The sequence below is a fragment of the Babylonia areolata genome, chromosome 18 (genome assembly GCF_041734735.1).
Source record: "Babylonia areolata isolate BAREFJ2019XMU chromosome 18, ASM4173473v1, whole genome shotgun sequence".
NCBI lineage: Eukaryota > Metazoa > Mollusca > Gastropoda > Neogastropoda > Buccinidae > Babylonia > Babylonia areolata.
Window position 1 is genome coordinate 52,665,885 of NC_134893.1, and position 22,484 is coordinate 52,688,368.

General features: G+C 41.7%; 1 protein-coding gene and 7 non-coding genes across 11 annotated transcripts; 1 reads left to right on the forward strand and 7 right to left on the reverse strand.

The window, feature by feature from the left end:
• Positions 1-704: 704 nt before the first annotated feature.
• LOC143292057 (uncharacterized) lies at positions 705-8,182 on the forward strand. 4 transcript variants are annotated; one of them, XM_076602233.1, is made up of 5 exons: positions 706-819; positions 5,727-5,777; positions 5,972-6,013; positions 6,422-6,508; positions 7,273-8,182. In XM_076602233.1, exons 1-5 carry the CDS (start codon positions 756-758, stop codon positions 7,743-7,745), a joined length of 717 nt encoding a protein of 238 aa, XP_076458348.1. In that variant the 5' UTR covers positions 706-755; the 3' UTR covers positions 7,746-8,182. The 4 variants fall into 4 exon arrangements, with proteins under 4 accessions (XP_076458349.1, XP_076458348.1, XP_076458350.1 ...); XM_076602234.1 differs by lacking the exon at positions 5,972-6,013 and having other exon boundaries at positions 705-819; XM_076602235.1 differs by lacking the exon at positions 5,727-5,777 and having other exon boundaries at positions 732-819.
• Positions 8,183-11,577: 3,395 nt separating this feature from the next.
• On the reverse strand, positions 11,578-11,650 carry Trnak-uuu (transfer RNA lysine (anticodon UUU)). Its single transcript has one exon. It is a non-coding gene; the product is annotated as a tRNA-Lys (tRNA).
• A 1,691-nt stretch (positions 11,651-13,341) lies between these two features.
• Positions 13,342-13,414, reverse strand: Trnak-uuu (transfer RNA lysine (anticodon UUU)). The gene has a single exon. It is a non-coding gene; the product is annotated as a tRNA-Lys (tRNA).
• Positions 13,415-14,167: 753 nt separating this feature from the next.
• Positions 14,168-14,240, reverse strand: Trnak-uuu (transfer RNA lysine (anticodon UUU)). The gene has a single exon. It is a non-coding gene; the product is annotated as a tRNA-Lys (tRNA).
• Positions 14,241-14,855: 615 nt separating this feature from the next.
• On the reverse strand, positions 14,856-14,928 carry Trnak-uuu (transfer RNA lysine (anticodon UUU)). The gene has a single exon. It is a non-coding gene; the product is annotated as a tRNA-Lys (tRNA).
• Positions 14,929-17,940: 3,012 nt separating this feature from the next.
• Trnaf-gaa (transfer RNA phenylalanine (anticodon GAA)) lies at positions 17,941-18,013 on the reverse strand. Its single transcript has one exon. It is a non-coding gene; the product is annotated as a tRNA-Phe (tRNA).
• A 1,488-nt stretch (positions 18,014-19,501) lies between these two features.
• Trnaf-gaa (transfer RNA phenylalanine (anticodon GAA)) lies at positions 19,502-19,574 on the reverse strand. The gene has a single exon. It is a non-coding gene; the product is annotated as a tRNA-Phe (tRNA).
• Positions 19,575-21,105: 1,531 nt separating this feature from the next.
• On the reverse strand, positions 21,106-21,178 carry Trnaf-gaa (transfer RNA phenylalanine (anticodon GAA)). The gene has a single exon. It is a non-coding gene; the product is annotated as a tRNA-Phe (tRNA).
• Between the last annotated feature and the right edge of the window lie 1,306 nt (positions 21,179-22,484).

A 22,484-nucleotide genomic window follows, 5' to 3' on the forward strand; every position in this document is an offset into this window, starting at 1 on the left:
ACTTATTGCTAAACCAAACCGGCCGGGAATTAAGTCACAATAAAAATGAATTAATCCACTGTCCCCTTATCAAAGCGTGCGTAGAAATATTCAACCATCATGATGTTGACTTAAAAAAAGAAAGAAAAAAAAAAAGAAAAAGAAAGATACACACGTACACTACACGTCTGATATCTCAATTAAAGTGAAAAATGTTACAGAACACACACACACACACACACACGATTCACGCATACAGTCAACAAAAGAAATACAGTACTAATTTTGTGTGACTGAAATTAAATTTGGCGGTGTTTATGAACCGGAGAATCGATGGATTTAGGCCTATTCATCAAGATGTCTGTTCTGGCCTACTCAGGCACGCCTAGCACTACTGTGCACGGGGCCTATGTATGGTTTTTACAAAACATTCAGCTGATACAATGTGAAACTTTTAGATATATTTGAATATGAAGCTGAACTTTCATTGCATGAGGAAAAAATACACACGTCGCTCGCAAGTTCTGTGATTATCAGTATGTGAACTTCGTCACTGTATACTATCATAACTTTATGATGACTGTGTGCCGTGTGTACTGCACCAATCCAGCCTACGGACTCAAGGCTAGCCTTGATCGCAAGGCCAGCCTACGGTCGGCTAAATCGCAATGCACGGACCCACTCACGTGGGTTAGGCTTTTGACTTGAAGGTAGCCTGAACAGCAGAGCTTTCGCTAGCCTACGCGAGAAGGCTTCAGCCTACTGCGAGTTTCAAAATGGCCGCAGTATACTACTTTCAGCAACGTCGTCGTAAGAGAATTCGCTCATTTGGTGTAGAAGGTGAGTTTGTTTTTGTTTTTTTAGTGTGTGTGTGTGTGTACTTTCTTTAAGTTTTACGTCTTTTCACTGGTAGGTGATATTAGACAAAGGGGCGGTGGATGGAAGTGAAATGTAAGTTGCGTGTGAATACATGCATGCATTTGAGCGAGCGTTTGCGTGTGTATATCAGAATCACAGAAATGTTTGGCTATAGGCTAAAAGCCTTTTGCCCTCGTAATCAGTGTCCATTTAAGTGCTTTTGGATCACTTGTTGTGAACAAACCCTTGTTTAAATCTGGCATAGTGTATACTATATTTATCTACAGCTCAGTAAAGATTTAACTCTGTGGCAAATACATGGTTCTTAAACTTTTTGTCAATGTGATTTTTGAAGGCGTTTACCGATGGTGCATTGATGGTGTCATAGGAAAGGTTATTCCACAGATTTATGATACGGTTAGTAAAGAACTTGCGGAACTGGTTAGTTACGAAATTAGTTTTGTTTATTTTGAAGTTGTGCCCCTGATTTTTATTGTAGTTAGCCATAGTAAACAATGAAGAGGTGGTGCAAGGATCATAAATATTGTGCATGATCTTATATACTTCAATGAGATCACCTCTTAATCTTCTAAACTCAAGGCTAGGCATATTAAAAAGAGCCAGGCGCTCCTCATAACTAAGATCACGAGTACTAATAGTATTACTAGTTATACACTTGGTAAATCTGCGTTGAACTCCTTCAATCATATTTATGTGCTTTTTAAGGTAAGGGCACCATACTGAGTTTCCATATTCAATAATGGGTCTAACCAGAGCTTTGAACAATGGAATCATAATTTCGGGAGATTTATTAGTTATTGTTCTCACCAGAATACCAGAAATTTGATTTCCCTTTTTCACTATATTATTTATATGTGCCTCAAAGCTTAGTTCTGGGTCCATCGTGATCCCTAAATCTCTTTCCGCTATTGTACTATCCATTGTTCGAGTTACCCCCTTTTCCTGTATCGTGTACTGATACTGTGGATTATTCTTTCCAAGGTGCAGAACTTTGCATTTCTCGCTGTTAAATTGCAACAGCCAAGTATTTGTCCATTTAACCAGATTATGTATACACATTTGCAAGTGATCTCTATCTTCTATATTTCGGATGGCAAAGTAAGCCTTGGTGTCGTCTGCAAAAATTTTTACTTTACAATCTACCTCACCAGGCATATCATTTATAAAGTATATGAACAAGGTTGGGCCAAGAACACTACCTTGTGGTACACCACTAGTTACCTTAACCTTTGATGATTTACTACTATTTACACTTACAAACTGTGATCTTCCATTTAGAAAATCTCTGATCCACAATAGTAGCTTGCCTTTTATCCCATAGCCTCCTAGTTTATTCATGAGTCTGTGATGGGGAACTGTATCAAAAGCTTTCCTTAGATCAAGGTAGACTGCATCGACTGGTACCTTCTCATCTAGCATGACTAACCAGTCTTGTAATGCAACAAGTAGTTGTGTAACACACGAGCGCCCTCTGGTAAATCCAAACTGTTCTCTAGATAACAGATCATGTTTGGTTAAATGTTGGCAGAGAGCATCTCGAATAAAACCCTCAAAAACTTTACAGACAACTGATGTTAGACTGACTGGACGATAGTTACCCGCAGAATTTTTGTTACCTTTCTTAAAGATAGGACGTACTTCTGCTTCTTTCCAAGCTTTTGGTATTTCACCCTTATCTAGTGTTCTATCAAACAAGATCTTAAGTGGGTGAGCAATAACTTCAGCAAGCTCTATTAATACTCGTGGGTGTATCTCATCAGGTCCTGGGGACTTTGATGGGTTTAGGCTCTTTAGAGCTTTTTTCATCTGTTCAACTGTGACCTCCACGTTGGAAATTTCAGTAACCTCTGTCTTACATGAAAACTCTGGGACATTTACGTTACTCTCCTCGGTAAAAACACTAGCAAAAAATCTGTTTAGCACAGCTGCCTTTTCTGAGTCATTTTGTGTTAAGGTACCATCTTCCTTTATTAGATTAGCAATTTGTTCTCTTGGCAGAGTTTTACTTGCAACATAACGGAAGAATCCTTTTGGATTATGCTTAGATTCTTTAGCTAATTTAGTTTCCTTAGCTTTCATGTTTTTTCTTGACTCCCATGTTACCTGGTTTCTAGCATGTGCATACATTTTATAGTTCTCACTAGTGGGATATTTCTTATATTTTTTAAAGGCTCTACGCTTTTGATGAATTTTATCTAAAAGTGACTGGGGAATGGGATCACGTCTCTGTTTATTGGAGGGTCCTTGTTTGAATGATTTTTTTGGAATAAATTTGTTCATGGACTTTACTATTACATCATGAATAAGTTCCCAGGTTTCATCCACAGATGTCTCATTTTTCAAAAGGTCATCCCAGTTTATCTCATCTACGTAATGCTTCATGCCTTCGTAATCTCCTTTATCTAGTTGATATTTCACAGAGTGACCAGATGGATATTCCCACTTGATCTGAACATCAAAGTAGAGGGCAGAATGGTGGCTCTTCCCTAGAGGGGGCCAGTAATCCAAAGTGTAGACGTTTTCATAAGGGTTAGTAAACAACAGATCTAGCACATTAGGTTTTTGTAAACCTCTAATGAGTGGGCTCGGAAGCCAATTGTACAATGTAATTTTGTTGAACACAATCCAAAAATTTCGTAGCTGGGTGGCCCTCATTTTTACAACTTATCACATTTTGCCAGTCAGTTTCTGGATAATTAAAATCTCCAGAGACAATAACCTTGTTTTTAAAACTGTTAAATACATAGTTTATTAGTTTGATTACACTAGCATGATCCTCATAATCTGAGTTGGGGGATCTGTACACTACACCAAAAATGATGTGCTCGTTACTACCAGGTAATGATATTTTACAAAAAATTGAAGGAGAAAAGATCCTTTCAATTTCTACAATCCTGGACACCTCCCACCCTTCCCGCACGAACAGACTGACACCTCTTCCCTTGTTGTTTGTAAAACCTGTATAACCAGGAAGTACAAAATTTTCAGTTTTAACCTTGGAGTTTTTTGGTAATACTTCAGTTAAAGCAATAATATCAAAGTTGTGTATGTTACACAATAGTCCCAGTTCATTAAGTTTGTTTGTCAGCATGTCAGCGTTTGCATAATAACATTTCAGAGAAGAAAACTTATGAGAAAAAGAAGTGCATGTCTTTGTGTACAACTGTGTATAAATTAAATGTGTGTGTGTGTGTGTGTGTGTGTGCGTGTGTGTGTAGAAGAAAGAATACATGTATTAATAATTAACAAGTAGAGTAAAAATAAAAATAATAATAAAGAACTAGCAGCAAACATTACAAAAACGAACCAATGGGATTTTCATAAGCGAATGTTTGTGTGTGTGTGTGTGTGTGTGTGAGTGCACGCGCGCGTGTGTGTGGATGTGTGTTTCAGTGTGTGTGTATGTGTGTGTGACAATGTGACTGTATGTTTCTATAGTGTGTGTGTGTGTGTGTGTGTGTGTGTGTGTGTGCGCGCGCGCGTGTACATGTATTTGTGGTTGTGTGTGTCTCTGTGCGTGCGTGAGTATGTGTGTGTGAGTATGTGTGAAGAGTAAAGAATACATTTAAACATAAAATTAATAATTAACAAGAACAATATAAATAAAAACATATAAAAAGAATTACAAAAAACATTACAAAAAGGAACCAATTCTACTATTCATAAGCATATGAATTGCCTTGAGAAATAGTGGAAGTGAATGGACAATGCAGTCAGAGTCTTTAACAGTAAGTCTTTTTAATTGCTTCTTAAAATATTGACAATCAAAAAGTAAATGATATGTTGTAAAACATTGAGATTTACCACAGACACCCTTGAGACTTTTATTGAATTTTGAACGAAGTACATTTAGTTTTACTCTGTAGAAACAAGAAGTAAATCTTGTGTATGTGTGTGTGTGTGTGTGTGTGTGTGTGTGTGTGTGTGTGTGTGTGTGTGTGTGTGTGTGTGTGTGTGTGTGTGTCTCACTGTGTGTGTGTGTGAGTGTGTGTGTGTGAGTGTGTGTGTGTGTTTGTGTGTGTGTGTTTGTGTGTGTATAACAAATAAGATTTGGCACCGATATTGGTATTATATCTCAGCATCTCACTGAAAGAATGATAGAAAAGGTTATTTATGTATTAATTAGCATCACTGCAATTTTCATGTGCAGTTCATGCTGTTCAGTTTGTATTACTGTCAAAGGATCATGTCATGTGAAAAACTTCAAAAATCTACATTAGACTTGAAAGATGAACAGTATGAAGTAAATTTAAAAGAGGCTTCAACTTGAAGGCATGTCAGCAGTTTGTGAAGGTTTGTGTAGATTGCTTTGGCCTCTTTATGTTCCTTGGTCAGACACATGTGCCCTGCAGACTTACTTTTACTTTTGCAAAGTAAACTTTTCATTTTTGCCATTTATGGGATAAGGCCTTACATTGAGCATTCAGTCACAGACGCTAATCAAACTAAAATTGCAACCGCTGTTATAACTTATATGTGGATCTGTGTGCTTGATCATGGTTTTCACACTCAACCATACAACACCCAGTTGGTCATGGCCATTCTGTGATTAAGAGGGTTAATTTCAATTTATGCATTCATAGTGGTAAAATGTATCAACTTTTATGAAGTGACACACAAACTTGAAACAAGGTCAAAGGAAAATGTGTCGAAATCTTTCATTAGATTACACTGATTATTATATACATTACATTGTTTTGCTGAGTCAATTACATTTCCACTAATTCAAGTCCTGAGTAGGCTGAAACTGAAAGCTCACTATAGGGCCTTATCTCATTGTTTTGAATAGTATTATTTATAAAAAAATGTTGTTGTTTTTCAATTTGAAAAAAAAATGATTTATTCAAAAATGGTTCTCTTCTTTGAAGGTGCAGATGAATTTGACACATACTCACAGGACCAAGCTGATAACACCGCTGGTAAGATACAGTTTAAAAATTATACTGGAATATTCTAGCCAATAATTGAATAAGCATAACATGAAATGAGAGGCAATAGACAGCACTTGTTTGAGAATGTGTGCACGGGAGAGAGAGAGAGAGAGAGAGAGAGAGTACATTGTACTTAGTTTGAGCCTCATGTTGTATTACAGTATTTATTTTTTGTTTTACAGATGTATCTGTCATAGCTGTGTCATCAACTCCATTACCACCAGGCAAGTTATTTACAACACTTGACTAACACTCATGCCTGGGACATTCAGCTGATCAGCATGGTCAGCAGGGTGATCCATGCCCAATAGGGTGAAGTTAAAAAACACATACAAACATTATAATAATTTATACACCATTGCTAAAGCTTTTATACAAAACTGTGATGTTATGAAACAGTAATTTTCTACTTTTGCTGAGTAATTACCTTCATAAACTAATAAACCATGGTATATAGACAAGACAATTTTTGTGATTTTTCCATGGAATTACCTTTGAAGTATACATTTCTGGAAAGTAATTTGCATTTATATCTTTGTTCTTTGTGTTGTAATGTAGTGTAAACACATCAGGCATGATCTATTCTGTTGGTGCAAGCCATGTGTAAATATACTCTATCTTTTCTTTTACAGTGACAGAACAGCCATGCAGATCAGCTACGGTTACCTCTGCACAAGAAAATTATGAAACAACTGTCCACAACATAAGTGTGCCACTAGGTAAATATACCTCTTTTTTACCTGACAGTAAAATTTTCTTCAGCATTGACCCTCTTGTGCATGAATGCCCTGTTGGTCATGATGTTTGCATGGCCAGCTGGGCATATGCATGAGACGGTTAATTCATTCTTGCAGTAATGTACAAATGGAACTGCTGACACTCAAGAAACTGCACAACTGAAGCTTCTACCTCCAATTAACATTTTTCTGGCATTCATTAACACACCTTGGCTTAAGCTATACTGAAAATTGCAGTAAATCCTTTTATGCATGGAGATCCTACTGGAGCCCCCAGAATTTTGACAGGAATGCAAGACGGAGAGACCACTGCAGCTTGCTACTAGTGCTAGTACCATTTCTTTGTCCAAATACAGCTGCATTTTGTTGCTTCTGAAGTCTTACAATATATCACTTTCAATGATTTTCTAACTTGTAAAAAAATTAAATTTTCAATAGAAAAGTGAACAAAGTTTGTGGGGTTTTTTTGTGTTTTTTTTTTAATAAGGTATCCCATTTTTGTTTTCTTTTGATGTTTTCGCCTGTGGTTGTACTATTAATTTTGTGCTACATACATAAGAGGGTTAACACGTGTTGAAATGCTATACTTCGCTTATGTCAGCCTGAGCAAAAACGGCAGTGAAGGGTTGAAATTTTAAATACTTATAATTACTATACAGTATACTTCACTTGATGTCATAAGTTAACCCTGTCATTGTCATGTCATCCCGGTTGATAAAGTATTGCATTCATGTTATATGTTTCAGAGCCTGGACCCAGTGTTGTCATGTTGCCAGACCTGGACACCGAGGATGATGGTGGACAAAGCTGTGCAGTCAGTCCAATACCATTCATGGGCACACCAGTCGCCACATGCTCTTCGCAGTCTAATACCCCTAGCAGTAGGAAGGTCCAAGAGTCTTCATTCCCAACACCGCAGCCTTCTACATCACGGGCCCCTTCTTCATCTTCCTCCACATCCACCAGCCTTCCACAGGATCCTCCAAGAACCAGTAAGAAGCGGAAGCACCCATCCCAGCAGTCAGATCCATCTGAGGAATCTGAAACAGAGTTAAATAAACAGTTTTTGAAAACTCAGATACAGAAGAATAAAGAACAGACAACACTAATTATACTGCAGCAGAAGAAAACAGAACTAGAACTCAGGAAATTAGAACTCCAGATGGCTCAGTTCGAGTCCCTTCAGCCCTCAGTTGCAAATGATTTTTTGAATGGTTAATGAGTATTAAATATAGTTTTATGTTCGTTGATGAGGAAAATAGGTAGGCTGGCTAGGTGTTTGATGGTTCGGGCTAGTTGTACAGGGGCTGTTTGTAGTTGTGTTAGATGGGTGGATATTGCATTTTGTATGTGATGTAGAAATGATAGTTTTTTTTCTGTTTTTTTTTTCTTGCAGAGTGATAACGTAAAAAAATGTTCTTAGCTTAATCATGACACCCCAAGAATCTACTGTTAGAGGTTTCAGTTCAAGCACTTTATAATTTGTTCATACTGAGTGACTGAACTCAACAATTAACAGGTTTTTCATTACGGGTTTAACATCTCATCAGTGCATCGTGTTTTGTTTTGTTTTCAAATATGGTCCTCAGGCTTTGTACTATTTCATGACAATGAAGAACCTGTTGATTTGCATAAAGCTGGCTCTGGGCATATGTGTGTCACTGTGTGTGTGTGTGTGTGTGTGTGTGTGTGTGTGTGTGTGAGAGAGAAACACTGAATGTGAGTGTTCATGGACTTGTGTGTACAATGTGTGCATGTGTCTGTAGATGGCTGTGTGTGAAAATGGAGAGGTGCTCATTTCTCGAGACATACATTGGGAGTGGTTAGTTATATCAATTCCAAAATGTTACTTACATTGACAAAAAATTCTCATCAATAATCCTCCTGCGGGTTTCCTTCCCAGCTGTCAGCCTGGCTCTCTCAGTCAGAACAGGCTGTGCAGCAAGTACGTCGTCATCAGAATCTCCAGCATCAACATCAGCATTTTCATCACTGCTAGCTTCAGAATCTGAGGGAGGTGTTGGCATATTTGCCTTTCTGGCACGGTTGTGCAGCATAAAGCATACAAGTATTACTTTGCATGCTTTAGTTGGCTGGACTCGCAAACGGGCACGAAGGCACTGCCACCTCTGCTTGGCTACACCGATGCAGTGTTCCACGGTGGTTCTTGTGGAACTATGAGCGAAGTTGAATCGCTCTTCTTTCCGGCTGGCTGGTGTGGGGATGGGTGTCATAAGCCAAATGCGCAGCATGTAGGCACTGTCACCCAAGATGATGCCTTTCAGAGGAGGCCTGGCACTTTCCATGTCACAGAAAAATGTTGATTCCCGCAACATCCTGGCATCATGCACAGAACCTGGCCATTTGGCAATGACGTTGAGGCAAAGTAAGTCTCCGTCACAGATCACCTGAAACATAATAAGAAAAACATCTAAAAAAATGTACACTGTAAACTGTAAGTCACTAAGTATCTAGTAAACCATATATGGAAGGGCGGTGTAATTGAAGCCCTTGAGGCTTAACCCTCTTGGGCGAACAAGTCGTTCCATGCATGAGGGTTAATGCTGTTCCATTTTATTTATATTAAAGAAAAAGATTGAAAGAAATAGAACAGGGTCTCTGTTAAACCTCATGCATAGAACACCCTGTTGTCCATGCTAACAGCATAGCCAGCAAGTTGTTCTAAACATTAGAGGGTGTACAAGGTTATACAGAACTTAAAGGGGTTAAAGTTTAACACTATAAACACCCAGAACCCACTTGTGCATGAAATGCCCTGTTGGTCAATACACAAGTGCAAACCACTGTACATGCAAACATTTTGGCCAACAAGGCAATTCTTGAACAACTTGCTACAAGATTAGAAAGGTTAACTTTTGACATATTGTATGATTTGAACACATACTTGGCCATATTATTACTATGGCCAACAAGGCACTTGGTGCTAAAGATTATGTAGGTTTATGACACTATGTTTTGAACACCTGTTGGCTATAGTAATAGTTTTGTCAAAAGTGTTTCTTAACCCTCTTCTGCGTGCCGGAGTATCCTGTAGGCCATAGCCAATAGGGCATTCCATGCACAACAGAGTTTAAAAAAAAGAATAAGGAATACAAATCCCCCCTCCCTACACACACACACACACACACACACACACACATTGATATGCACACACACACACTACACATTGATCGTCTCACACACACACAAACACACACAGACGCACACACACATTGATGTGCACATACACACACACACACTACACATTGATCGTCTCACACAAACACACACAGGCACACACACACACACACACGCACGCACACACACACATTGATGTGCACACACACACTACACATTGATGGTCTCACACAAACACACACACACACACACACATTGATGTGCACACACACACACACTACACATTGATCGTCTCACACAAACACACACACACACACACTGATGTGCTCACACACACACACACTACACATTGATCGTCTCACACAAACACACACACACACACACACACACACACTACACATTGATCGTCTCACACAAACACACACACACACAAACACACACACATTGATGTGCACACACACACACACACACACACACACACACTACACATTGATCGTCTCACACAAACACACACACACACACACACACACACACACACACAGAGTAACGGGACTATGCTTGATACGTGAAGTTGCTTACCTGAACGTTGATCGAGTGGAAGTGTTTTCTGTTTACGAACTCGAATTCGCGTTCTCTTGGTGCCTGGATTGGTACGTGTGTGCCATCCACACAACCAATCACATCTGGGAATCGTCTCATTGCATAGAACTTTAGTCTGTCGGACTTGTGCAGGGCTTGGCATTTTGATGGTGTCACTCACTCGTCTTAACAGCAGGGCGTTGGTCACTCGGTCGACTGTACGGCTGACAGTGGACTGATCGACACCTGTCAGCTCGCCTATCATGTCTTGTTCAGACCCTGATGCGTAAAAACGCAGTGCCAAAAGTACTTGTAGAGTTGGTGTCAGTATCAGTATCAGTAGCTCAAGGAGGCGTCACTGCGTTCGGACAAATCCATATACGCTACACCACATCTGCCAAGCAGATGCCTGACCAGCAGCGTAACCCAACGCGCTTAGTCAGGCCTTGAGAAAAAAAAAAAAAAAAAAAAAAAAAATATATATATATAAGCGTACATACATAAATAAATAAATAATAATTATGATGAAAAAAAAAGAAAAAAAAAAGATAGTAGTAATGAAAATAATGATAAAATAATAATAATAATAAATAAATAATTAAATAAATAAGACAACAATGATGACAAATAAGCAAATAAATATAAAACATGAAGACACACATTCACACATACACCCACACATGCATAACAGATATGCCCCCAAAACGCAGTTTCATAGATATGAAAGCACTGTCAAATACATATAAACGTACATGAGCTCCAACACACACACACACACACACACACACACACACCACAAATTTCCCTGCACCTCCTCTACCCCCTCCTCCACACACTCGGAGTTTCTAGTCTATGTATCGCAGCTTCCACGGCACACACACACACACACACACAAACACGCACACGCACACACACACAGATGTCAGGGATCCTTGACGTGGCACGTCGTAGCGCAAGTCCTCTTCAACTTGATCCACAAGAGCGAAAATGGTTGCCCGCTCAAAACGAAACTTCTTCCGTATTTTAGTGGTGGAAAAAGAGTCCAACGGGTTATTCCTGTCGCGAAAAATGCGGCCTAGAGTGGCATAACAGTTTCAAACTGTGATTCATGGATTGTCGAGTTCCTTTTGCAATCCGTCGGGCTTCTTTGGCGGACTTTGAAGGTCGAATGGCTATACACTGTGAAAACTTTAAAAAGAAAAAAAATGACGACGGAACAGACTGATGTTTTATATAGATAAGTCCCTGTACTTTGGGTAATGACTGTGATGATGGTGTGAAATTGAATATCGCATCGGATTTCTCTTGCTGCAGGGGAAAAAAAAAAGAGACAGCGCCCAATATGGGACTCGAACCCATGACCCTCAGATTAAAAGTCTGATGCTCTACCGACTGAGCTAACCGGGCTGTCGACAGATTGAGGACAGCCAGGGATTACTCTTTGTAGACAGTGAGAGGGAGCGGCCGTAAGTCTAACATGAAAGGTAGAGCACATGCTTTGCAAATCAAACAAATATCGGCATAATTTCCAAACCAACATTGCGCGGCAAATTTCTTCAAAACGGAACAGAGTCTCTGTGGGCTTTTCCAAATACAATAGACTGAGCAACACACTAGACGCCACGTTCTTGGCATCAGATATCTTTTCCCATCCCTCTTGCGGCCAATCAGTGGCAGCCTCTGTGCGTGTGTGTGTTTGTGTGCATGTGTGGGTCTGTGTTTTTGAGTGCGTTTGTGCATGTGCGAGAGTGTAAGTGTACACAAGTGTCAGGAGAGTTCTGCGCACGTGTGTGTGTGTGTCTGTGTCTGTGTGTGTGAGGAGGAGGTGGGGGTGCGGGGGGGGGGAGGTGGGGTAGAGGATGAGGTATGTGAGTGTATGCATGCCTACACTGTGGGAGCAACAGGATATTGGAACGTATATATATATATATATATATATAGTATATATCTTTGTATATATGTGTGTGGGGTTGGGGGTGGGAGATATGGGCGTATGTGTGTGTGTGTGTGTGTGTGTGTGCCGTGGACTGAGCTTCGATACGTAGACTAGAAATGAGTGTGTGGAGGAGGGGGGTAGAGGAGGTGCAGGGTAATGTGTGTGTGTGTGTGTGTGTGTGTGTGTTGGAGCTCATGTACGTTTATATGTATTTGACTGTGCTTTCATATCTGTGAAACTGCATGTTTGGTGCATATCTGTTATGCATGAGTGGGTGCATGTGTGAATGTGTGTCTTCATGTTTTACATTTATTTGCTTATTTATCATCATTGTTGTCTTATTTATTTATTATTTTTATTTTATTATTGTTATTATTATTACTACTACCTTTTTTATATTATAATTATTATTTATTTATTTATTTATTTATGTAAGCTTATCTATTATTTATTCACCTTTTTTTTTCTTTTTCTCAAGGCCTGACTAAGCGCGTTGGGTTACGCTGCTGGTCAGGCATCTGCTTGGCAGATGTGGTGCAGCGTATATGGATTTGTCCGAACGCAGTGACGCCTCCTTGAGCTACTGAAACTGAAACTGAAACTGTCAGTGGCGCTGGACCCATTGAAACGTTACCTTCGTGAAACTGAGCAATATTCCGTCCTCAGTCAGCAAAACTTCCAAACTGTTGCAGCAACGATTTACTCTAAAGTGGGAGATGAATTTCTTTGAACCTTTAAAAAGAGAGAGAGACTGGGAACTGAATGAAACGTGTGTGTGTGTGTGTGTGTGTGTGTGTGTGTGTGTGTGTGTGTGACCGTCAGATCCATACAGAGAGGGGCCGGATGGGGCGGGGAGGAGGACAGAAAGAGAGAGAGCCAGACAGAGTGTCAGTCTGTCGTTGTCTATGAAAAACTGAGGGAGAGAGAGCCATTCTCACAGAGACAGAGCTTTAGGCAGCTGGCTAGTATAGTACACGTACTACATTGTATAAAAAAAGAAAAAAGAAAAAAAAGAAGAAATAATGATATCTGCAATGCAGTTGATCATGGTGGCAGGATGAGAAAATATCGCACCACACACATATTTCTAGGCTGGTGAACAAAACCAAGAAAGTAAAAAAAAAAAAAAAAAAAAAGAAAGAAAGAAAAAAAAGAGAGACAGCGCCCAATATGGGACTCGAACCCATGACCCTCAGATTAAAAGTCTGATGCTCTACCGACTGAGCTAACCGGGCTGTCGACAGTGTGTGGACAGCCAGGGGTTCAGACTCTTCAGTAGTTGTCGGTGGCGCTGGACCCATTGAAACGTAGCCTTCGTGACACTGAGTAAGTATCGCCGTCCTCAGCAAAACTCCAATCTGTTGCAGCAGTGATAGATGGGATAGTTGGGAGATGGATTTCTTTGAAAAGAGAGAGAAGTCGGAAATGAAAAGTGTGTGTGTGTGTGTGCTTGTGTGTGTGTGCTTGTGTGTGTGTGTGTGCACCGGCTGTGCTTGTGTGTGTGTGTGTGTGTGTGTGTGACAGTGTGTGTGTGTCACGGTGTGTGTGTGTGTGTGTGTGTGACAGTGTGTGTGTGTGTGTGCTTGTGTGTGTGTGGGTGTGTGTGTGCACCGGCTGTGCTTGTGTGTGTGTGTGTGTGTGTGTGTGTGTCACGGTGTGTGTATGTGTGTGTGTCACAGTGTGTGTGTGTGTGTCGTTGTCTATGAAAAAGGGAGAGAGAACCATTCTCACAGAAAGAGATTTAACCAGCTCGCTAGTATAGTAGACGTCCTACATTAAAAAAAAAAAAAAAATGCTGAAGAAAAAAAAAGAAGAAATAATGATATCTGCAATGCGATTGATCATGGCGAAGCGACTGATGAGACAATATCGCACCACAAACATATTTCTATGTTGGTGAACAATACAAAACAAACTATAAAAAAAATGTCAAAAAAAAGAAGAAAAAAAGGAAAAAAGAGAGAGAGAAAGAAAAAAAGGACAGACAGCGCCCAATATGGGACTCGAACCCATGACCCTCAGATTAAAAGTCTGATGCTCTACCGACTGAGCTAACCGGGCTGTCGGTAAGTTGAGGACAGCCAGGGGTTACTCTTTGTTGTCAGTGGCGCTGGACCCATTGAAATGTTACCTTCGTGAAACTGAGCAATCGTCCTCAGTCAGCAAAACTTCCAACCTGTTGCAGCAGCTATTTACTCTAAAGTGGGAGATGAATTTCTTTGAACCTTTGAAAAGAGAGAGAGAGACTGGGAACTGAATGAAACGTGTGTGTGTGTGTGTGTGTGTGTGTGTGTGTGTGTGTGTGTGTGTGTGACCGTCAGATCCATACAGAGAGGGGCCGGATGGGGCGGGGAGGAGGACAGAAAGAGAGAGAGCCAGATAGAGTGTCAGTCTGTCGTTGTCTATGAAAAACTGAGGGAGAGAGAGCCATTCTCACAGAGACAGAGCTTTAGGCAGCTGGCTAGTATAGTACACGTACTACATTGTATATAAAAAAAAATAAAGGAAAAAAAAAGAAGAAATAATGATATCTGCAATGCAGTTGATCATGGTGGCAGGATGAGAAAATATCGCACTACACACATATTTCTAGGCTGGTGAACAAAACAAAAAAACTATAAAAAAAAAAAGAAAGAAAGAAAGAAAAAAAAAAAAAGAAAGAAAAAAAAGAGACAGCGCCCAATATGGGACTCGAACCCATGACCCTCAGATTAAAAGTCTGATGCTCTACCGACTGAGCTAACCGGGCTGTCCACGGTTTCGCGATAGCCAGGGCTTTCCCCTGCTTCAGTGGTGGCGCGGGCCTCTTGGCGCTGTATCAGGGGCTACTGATACAAACATCTCATGTATCAATGGTCAGGCAAGCCGTTCGAGCGTACAGTGAAGTGGAAAAGTGATTGAGCGAGAGGTTTGGAGCAGTGTGTGTGTGTGTGTGTGTGTGTGTGTGTGTGTGAGAGAGAGAGAGAGAAGACAAATCCAGTCCCCGCCCTGAAACAGGGTCTGCTCTTTTTGCCATAGCATGCACGCGCAGTGACTACACAATACTACATAAAGTCATAGACATGCTTACACAATACTAGCATAAAGGCATAAGAATGGTAATGATAACACACACACACACCCGGTGACGTGACACACACACACACACACACACACACACACACACACACTCACACACACACACACGGCACACACACACACACACACACACACACACACACACTGACACACTGGCACACACACACACACTCACACACACACTCACACACACACACACACACACATAGTAAGTATACACGCGCGCCCCCGCGTACTCACGCACTGGCACTGGCACGCACTCGGCTTACACATTCATAAGGATAGATTGTATTTCATCAAATACTATACTGACTAATGTGAACAGGAAACAGTAAGTCTACAATAAATAGAGATAGACAAAGCAACAATAGGGGGAATTGCTCAGTCATTGCCAAAGGAAGCATAACTCAGTCCACACTGGTACATATAACACACGGCATTATGAGAACTAGTAAAATTAATGTCACAGGTGAACGCGAGACAGAGACGGAGAGAGAGAGAGAGAGAGAGAGAGAGAGAGAGAGATCCGAAAAAAAAGCAACATCAAAATTAATGGATGAGAGAGACCCGGCTAGAGATCGAGAGTAGGAAAAGAATATGTTTTTTCCCCCTTTTAAAATAACAACAACTTTTTTTTCTTCAGTTTTGATCTTTGTTTGAGGTGGCAGAAATTACTTGAAGGCTTTTGGAAGCTGACATGAAGTGAGAACACGGACAGGAGACTCCGAGAAATTGTTCGATTTCTTATGTGAACTGCTGAAGTGTCTGCATGAGCCGTCGAACATCGGTCGAAGGGAAATAACTGTCACTTGTCTTGAAGGTGACGTCGGAAATGTTGAGAGATTATCTGCAACATTCACACACATGCACGCGCGCGCGCGCGCTCTGCTTAAAGCAGTTTTAGGCTTGTAACTTTTCAAATCTGAGCCCGGCATACAGTCAACTGCATGCGTGTGTGTGTGTGTGTGTGTGTGTGTGTGTGTGTGTGTGTGTGTGTGTGTGTGTGTGTGTGTGTGTGTGTGTGTGTGTACGAGCACTTAAAAAAAAGAAGAAGAAAAAAAAAAAGATTTCATTCCAAATTTAAATCTGTGACACACATTCACGCATATATTAGCGTACACACAGTGGCGCTTGGGAGCGTGTCGATTTTCTCCCGCGTCCGGTCAGTAGGCCTACCCTGTATCGATACTGTACTTCCCCGTCAGTGTCGATACTCCCCAGCCCCGGCGTGTGTGTGTGTGTGTGTGTGTGTGTGTGTGTGTGTGTGTGTGTGTGTGTGTGTGTGTGCCCTCAATAAAGTATGCATTTAGACATTTTACTCTGTCTCTCAGTTACCATTCAGTTTGTCCTCTGTTTCCCTCCGTTTCTCCCTCACACACGCACACACACACACACACACACACACACACACACACACACACACACACACACACACACACACACACACACACACACACACTGGCACACATACATATATATGTGAAACGCTGTGAGGTCAAAATTGATATTCAAGCCGGCTGTTGTGGGCTGTATCATGTTGTCTTGTATCAGTTGTATTGTATCCCCTGTTATGTTGTGTCACGGTTGTATTGTATTGTATTGTATTGTATCCGTTGCAATGCATTGCTCTGTATCGCATTGCATCAAGTTACATTGCATTGTATTGTATTGTATCATGCCGGGTCACGTATTGCACTGCACTGTATTGTATTGCATTGTGCTGTATTGTAATATTTTTGGTCAGACTGCTGAGCCAGTCAGTGTGAAATTCGGGCTGCTCTCCCTCGGGAGAACGCGTTGCCAAGGCGCTGCAACGCCGCCCCGGCCTTTTTTCTTTTTTTTGTGTGTTTTTTTTTGTTTTTGTTTTTTTGGTTTTTTTTTTTGTTTTGTTTTGTTTTGTTTTGTTTTGTCTGCAAATATATTCATTTTACGATCAAATTGGATTTTCCCGTAAAATGTTGCTTGAGACATCCCCTTTGCTACCGTGTGCCAGTGTGCCGGGGTTCCGTCTTTTATGTCACAGTGCACTCCGTGCCAGTGCATGCCGCTGCGCACAGGACCTCGGCCCCGGCGGTTCAGTGTATCGCTTAACTTGGACGGAATGACCGTAGCACCCGGCAGACCCAGGGGAGTAAAAATCCCGGTCCATATCAGACCAAACCCTGGTGGGCAGGATCATGATCATGCTTCACTTCACACTCATTGCTTCTTTCGCCATCGTCGCAGCAGACATGCACGTATCTTCTGAAGTTAAGTTTGTGTGCTCGGGGCCGTGTACGTGCGCGCGTGGCGGTGTGTTCTTGCTTGCCGCGTGTGTTTCACCCACTGTAACGTAAGGTAGTCCTACACGCAAGGGAAGTGTTTGTTTTTTTTCTTGCACACACCACACACTAACTCACTGTGACACACACACACACACAGACACACACACACACACACACACACACACACACACACACGCACTCACACACACACACACACGCACACTGGCACACACACACACACACACATCGGCACAGGCGCACCTAAATTCACTTAGATCATTTTTGTTTTGAATTTAGGGCGAATTCGTAAAATATATCGTGTCTGGGTGTGTGCCGTGCGTGTGTGTGTGCGTTTCTTGAATTAAGAAAAACTGAAGAAAAAAAGAAAGAAAAAGTGTCAACCGCCGGATAGTGTTCCGTGCCGGAACCCGGGATTGAACCAGGGACCTTTAGATCTTCAGTCTAACGCTCTCCCAACTGAGCTATTCCGGCTGACAACATAGCGAGCGACGCAAATCGTAGTGAATGCGCGAGAGAAAACAAAGTGGCGAAGGGAGATAAGAAATCCTCATAGGTTTTCTTAGTTTGAGTTAATACCTCCCATTGATTCACTCAGTCCTGAGTGATTTCCATCCCTGCTTCCATCGTAAAATAATTTGTGTGACATTTTCATTACATTGCATGTCAGTGTAACGATATTCGACTACCCTTGGGTTTGTTTGTATGCTTTAAAAAAGAAGAAGAAGATTGTTTGTTCTGATTTATATCTGAAATAGGCGGCGGCAATATTTATGTCATCTCTACTATGAAATGTACTCACTGGCAGCTGAAACTATGATGTTTTAAATACATTTACAATAAATAATTATGTGATTATCATCTTAAGTCCACCCCAACTTCCCACTTTTCCTGTCATCTAGACCTATTTGTTGCGTTGCGAGCGTTGTGGTATTACTTAGTATTTCTCAGTGAATATAGTTTGGAAACTGAGTACAGTGCTGGGTGTGCAATTCAGTGAGTGAGGATAAATGAATGAACAACCTCGCAACAATCAAAATTCCCGTGTCTTTGGACATTAGTGCGATAAAATGCCTTTGTTTTTTGGTCAGACTGCTGAGCCAGTCAGTGTGAAATTCGGGCTGCTCTCTCTGGGGAGAACGCGTTGCCACTGAAGGCACTGCAACGCCACCCCGGCCTTCTTCTTTTTCTTTTTTCTTTTGTTTTGTTTTGTTTACAGTGTTTTGTTTTGTCTGCAAATATATTCATTTTACGATCAAATTGGATTTTCCCGTAAAATGTTGCTTGAGACATCCCCTTTGCTACCGTGTGCCAGTGTGCCGGGGTTCCGTCTTTTATGTCACAGTGCACTCCGTGTCAGTGCATGCCGCTGCGTACAGGACCTCGGCCCCGGCGGTTCAGTGTGTCGGTTAACTTGGACGGAATGACCGTAGCACCCGGCAGACCCAGGGGAGTAAAAATCCCGGTCCATATCAGACCAAACCCTGGTGGGCAGGATCATGATCATGCTTCACTTCACACTCATTGCTTCTTTCGCCATCGTCGCAGCAGACATGCACGTATCTTCTGAAGTTAAGTTTGTGTGCTCGGGGCCGTGTACGTGCGCGCGTGGCGGTGTGTTCTTGCTTGCCGCGTGTGTTTCACCAACTGTAACGTACGGTAGGCCTACACGCAAGGGAAGTGTTTTTTTGTTTTTTTCTTGCACACACACATACTGACTCACTGTCACACACACACACACACACACACACACACACACACACACACACACACACACACACACACATCGGCACAGACGCACCTAAATTCACTTAGATCATTTTTGTTTTGAATTTAGGGCGAATTCGTAAAATATATCGTGTCTGGGTGTGTGCCGTGCGTGTGTGTGCGTTCAGTTCTTGAACTAAGAAAAACTGAAGAAAAAAAAGAAAGAAAAAGTGTCAACCGCCGGATAGTGTTCCGTGCCGGAACCCGGGATTGAACCAGGGACCTTTAGATCTTCAGTCTAACGCTCTCCCAACTGAGCTATTCCGGCTGACAACATAGCGAGCGACGCAAATCGTAGTGAATGCGCGAGAGAAAACAAAGTGGCGAAGGGAGATAAGAAATCCTCATAGGTTTTCTTAGTTTGAGTTATTATCTCACTTTGATTTACTCAGTCCTGAGTGATTTCCATCCCTGCTTCCATCGTAAAATAATTTGTGTGACATTTTCATTACATTGCATGTCAGTGTAACAATATTCGACTACCCTTGGGTTTGTCTGTATACTTTAAAAAAGAAGAAGAAGATTGTTCTGATTTATATCTGAAATAGGCGGAAATATTTATGTCATCTCTACTGACGAAATGTACTCACTGGCAGCTGAAACTATGATGTTTTAAATACATTAAAAATTTTTACAAAAAATAATTATGTGATTATCATCTTAAGTCCACCCCAACTTCCCACTTTTCCTGTCATCTAGACCTATTTGTTGCGTTGCCAGCGTTGTGGTATTACTTAGTATTTGACAGTGAATATAGTTTGGAAACTGATATGCAGTGCCGGGTGTGCAATTCACGGTGAGTGAGGATAAATGATTGAACAACATCGCAACAGTCTAAATTCCCGTGTCTTTGGACATTAGTGCGATAAAAATGCCTTTGTTTTTTGGTCAGACTGCCGTGAGCCAGTCAGTGTGAAATTCGGGCTGCTCTCTCTGGGGAGAACGCGTTGCCCGGGGGCCACTGAAGGCACTGCAACGCCACCCCGGCCTTTTTTCTTTTTCTTTTTCTTTTGTTTTGTTTTGTTTTCAGTGTTTTGTTTTGTCTGCAAATATATTCATTTTACGATCAAATTGGATTTTCCCGTAAAATGTTGCTTGAGACATCCCCTTTGCTACCGTGTGCCAGTGTGCCGGGGTTCCGTCTTTTATGTCACAATGCACTCCGTGCCAGTGCATGCCGCTGCGCACAGGACCTCGGCCCCGGCGGTTCAGTGTATCGCTTAACTTCGACGGAATGACCGTAGCACCCGGCAGACCCGGGGGAGTAAAAATCCCGGTCCATATCAGACCAAACCCTGGTGGGCAGGATCATGCTTCACTTCACACTCATTGCTTCTTCCGCCATCCTCGCAGCAGACATGCACGTATACAGTGGCCGTGTACGTGCGCACGTGCCGGTGTGTTCTTGCTTGCCGCGTGTGTTTCACCCACTGTAACGTAAGGTAGTCCTACACGCAAGGGAAGTGTTTTTTGTTTTTTTCTTGCACACACACACACTAACTCACTGTGACACACACACACACTCACACACTGACACACACACACTGACACACACACACACACACACACACACGCACGCACTCACACACACACACACACGCACACTGGCACCCATACACACACACACCGGCACAGGCGCACCTAAATTCACTTAGATCATTTTTGTTTTGAATTTAGGGCGAATTCGTAAAATATATCATGTCTGTGTGTGTGCCGTGCGTGTGTATGTGCGTTTCTTGAATTAAGAAAAACTGAAGAAAAAAAGAAAGAAAAAGTGTCAACCGCCGGATAGTGTTCCGTGCCGGAACCCGGGATTGAACCAGGGACCTTTAGATCTTCAGTCTAACGCTCTCCCAACTGAGCTATTCCGGCTGACAACATAGCAAGCGACGCAAATCGCAGTGAATGCGCGAGAGAAAACAAAGTGGCGAAGGGAGATAAGAAATCCTCATAGGTTTTCTTAGTTTGAGTTAATACCTCCCTTTGATTCACTCAGTCCTGAGTGATTTCCATCCCTGCTTCCATCGTAAAATAATTTGTGTGACATTTTCATTACATTGCATGTCAGTGTAACAATATTCGACTACCCTTGGGTTTGTTTGTATGCTTTAAAAAAGAAGAAGAAGATTGTTTGTTCTGATTTATATCTGAAATAGGCGGAAATATTTATGTCATCTCTACTATGAAATGTACTCACTGGCAGCTGAAACTATGATGTTTTAAATACATTTACAATAAATAATTATGTGATTATCATCTTAAGTCCACCCCAACTTCCCACTTTTCCTGTCATCTAGACCTATTTGTTGCGTTGCGAGCGTTGTGGTATTACTTAGTATTTCTCAGTGAATATAGTTTGGAAACTGAGTGCAGTGCTGGGTGTGCAATTCAGTGAGTGAGGATAAATGAATGAACAACATCGCAACAATCTAAATTCCCGTGTCTTTGGACATTAGTGCGATAAAATGCCTTTGTTTTTTGGTCAGACTACTGAGCCAGTCAGTGTGAAATTCGGGCTGCTCTCTCTGGGGAGAACGCGTTGTCACGGAGTGCAACGCCACCCCGGCCTTTTTCCTTTTTCTGTTTTTGTTGTTGTTTGTTTGTTTTTTTTTGTTTTGTTTTGTTTTGTCTGCAAATATATTCATTTTACGATCAAACTGGATTTTCCCGTAAAATGTTGCTTGAGACATCCCCTTTGCTACCGTGTGCCAGTGTGCCGGGGTTCCGTCTTTTATGTCACAGTGCACTCCGTGCCAGTGCATGCCGCTGCGTACAGGACCTCGGCCCCGGCGGTTCAGTGTATCGCTTAACTTCGACGGAATGACCGTAGCACCCGGCAGACCCAGGGGAGTAAAAATCCCGGTCCATATCAGACCAAACCCTGGTGGGCAGGATCATGCTTCACTTCACACTCATTGCTTCTTCCGCCATCATCGCAGCAGACATGCACGTATACAGTGGCCGTGTACGTGCGCACGTGCCGGTGTGTTCTTGCTTGCTGCGTGTGTTTCACCCACTGTAACGTAAGGTAGTCCTACACGCAAGGGAAGTGTTTTTTGTTTTTTTCTTGCACACACACACACTAACTCACTGTGACACACACACACACACACTGACACACACACACACACACACACACACACACACACACACGCACTCACACACACGCACACTGGCA

Excerpts from the sequence above, each read along its gene's own strand:
- LOC143292057 (XM_076602233.1), top strand. The coding sequence starts at position 756 with ATGGCCGCAGTATACTACTTTCAGCAACGTCGTCGTAAGAGAATTCGC. Across the intron at positions 820-5,726 it reads TCGCTCATTTGGTGTAGAAG|GTGCAGATGAATTTGACACA; the intron begins GTGAGTTTGTTT and ends TCTTCTTTGAAG. Across the intron at positions 6,509-7,272 it reads CAACATAAGTGTGCCACTAG|AGCCTGGACCCAGTGTTGTC; the intron begins GTAAATATACCT and ends TATATGTTTCAG.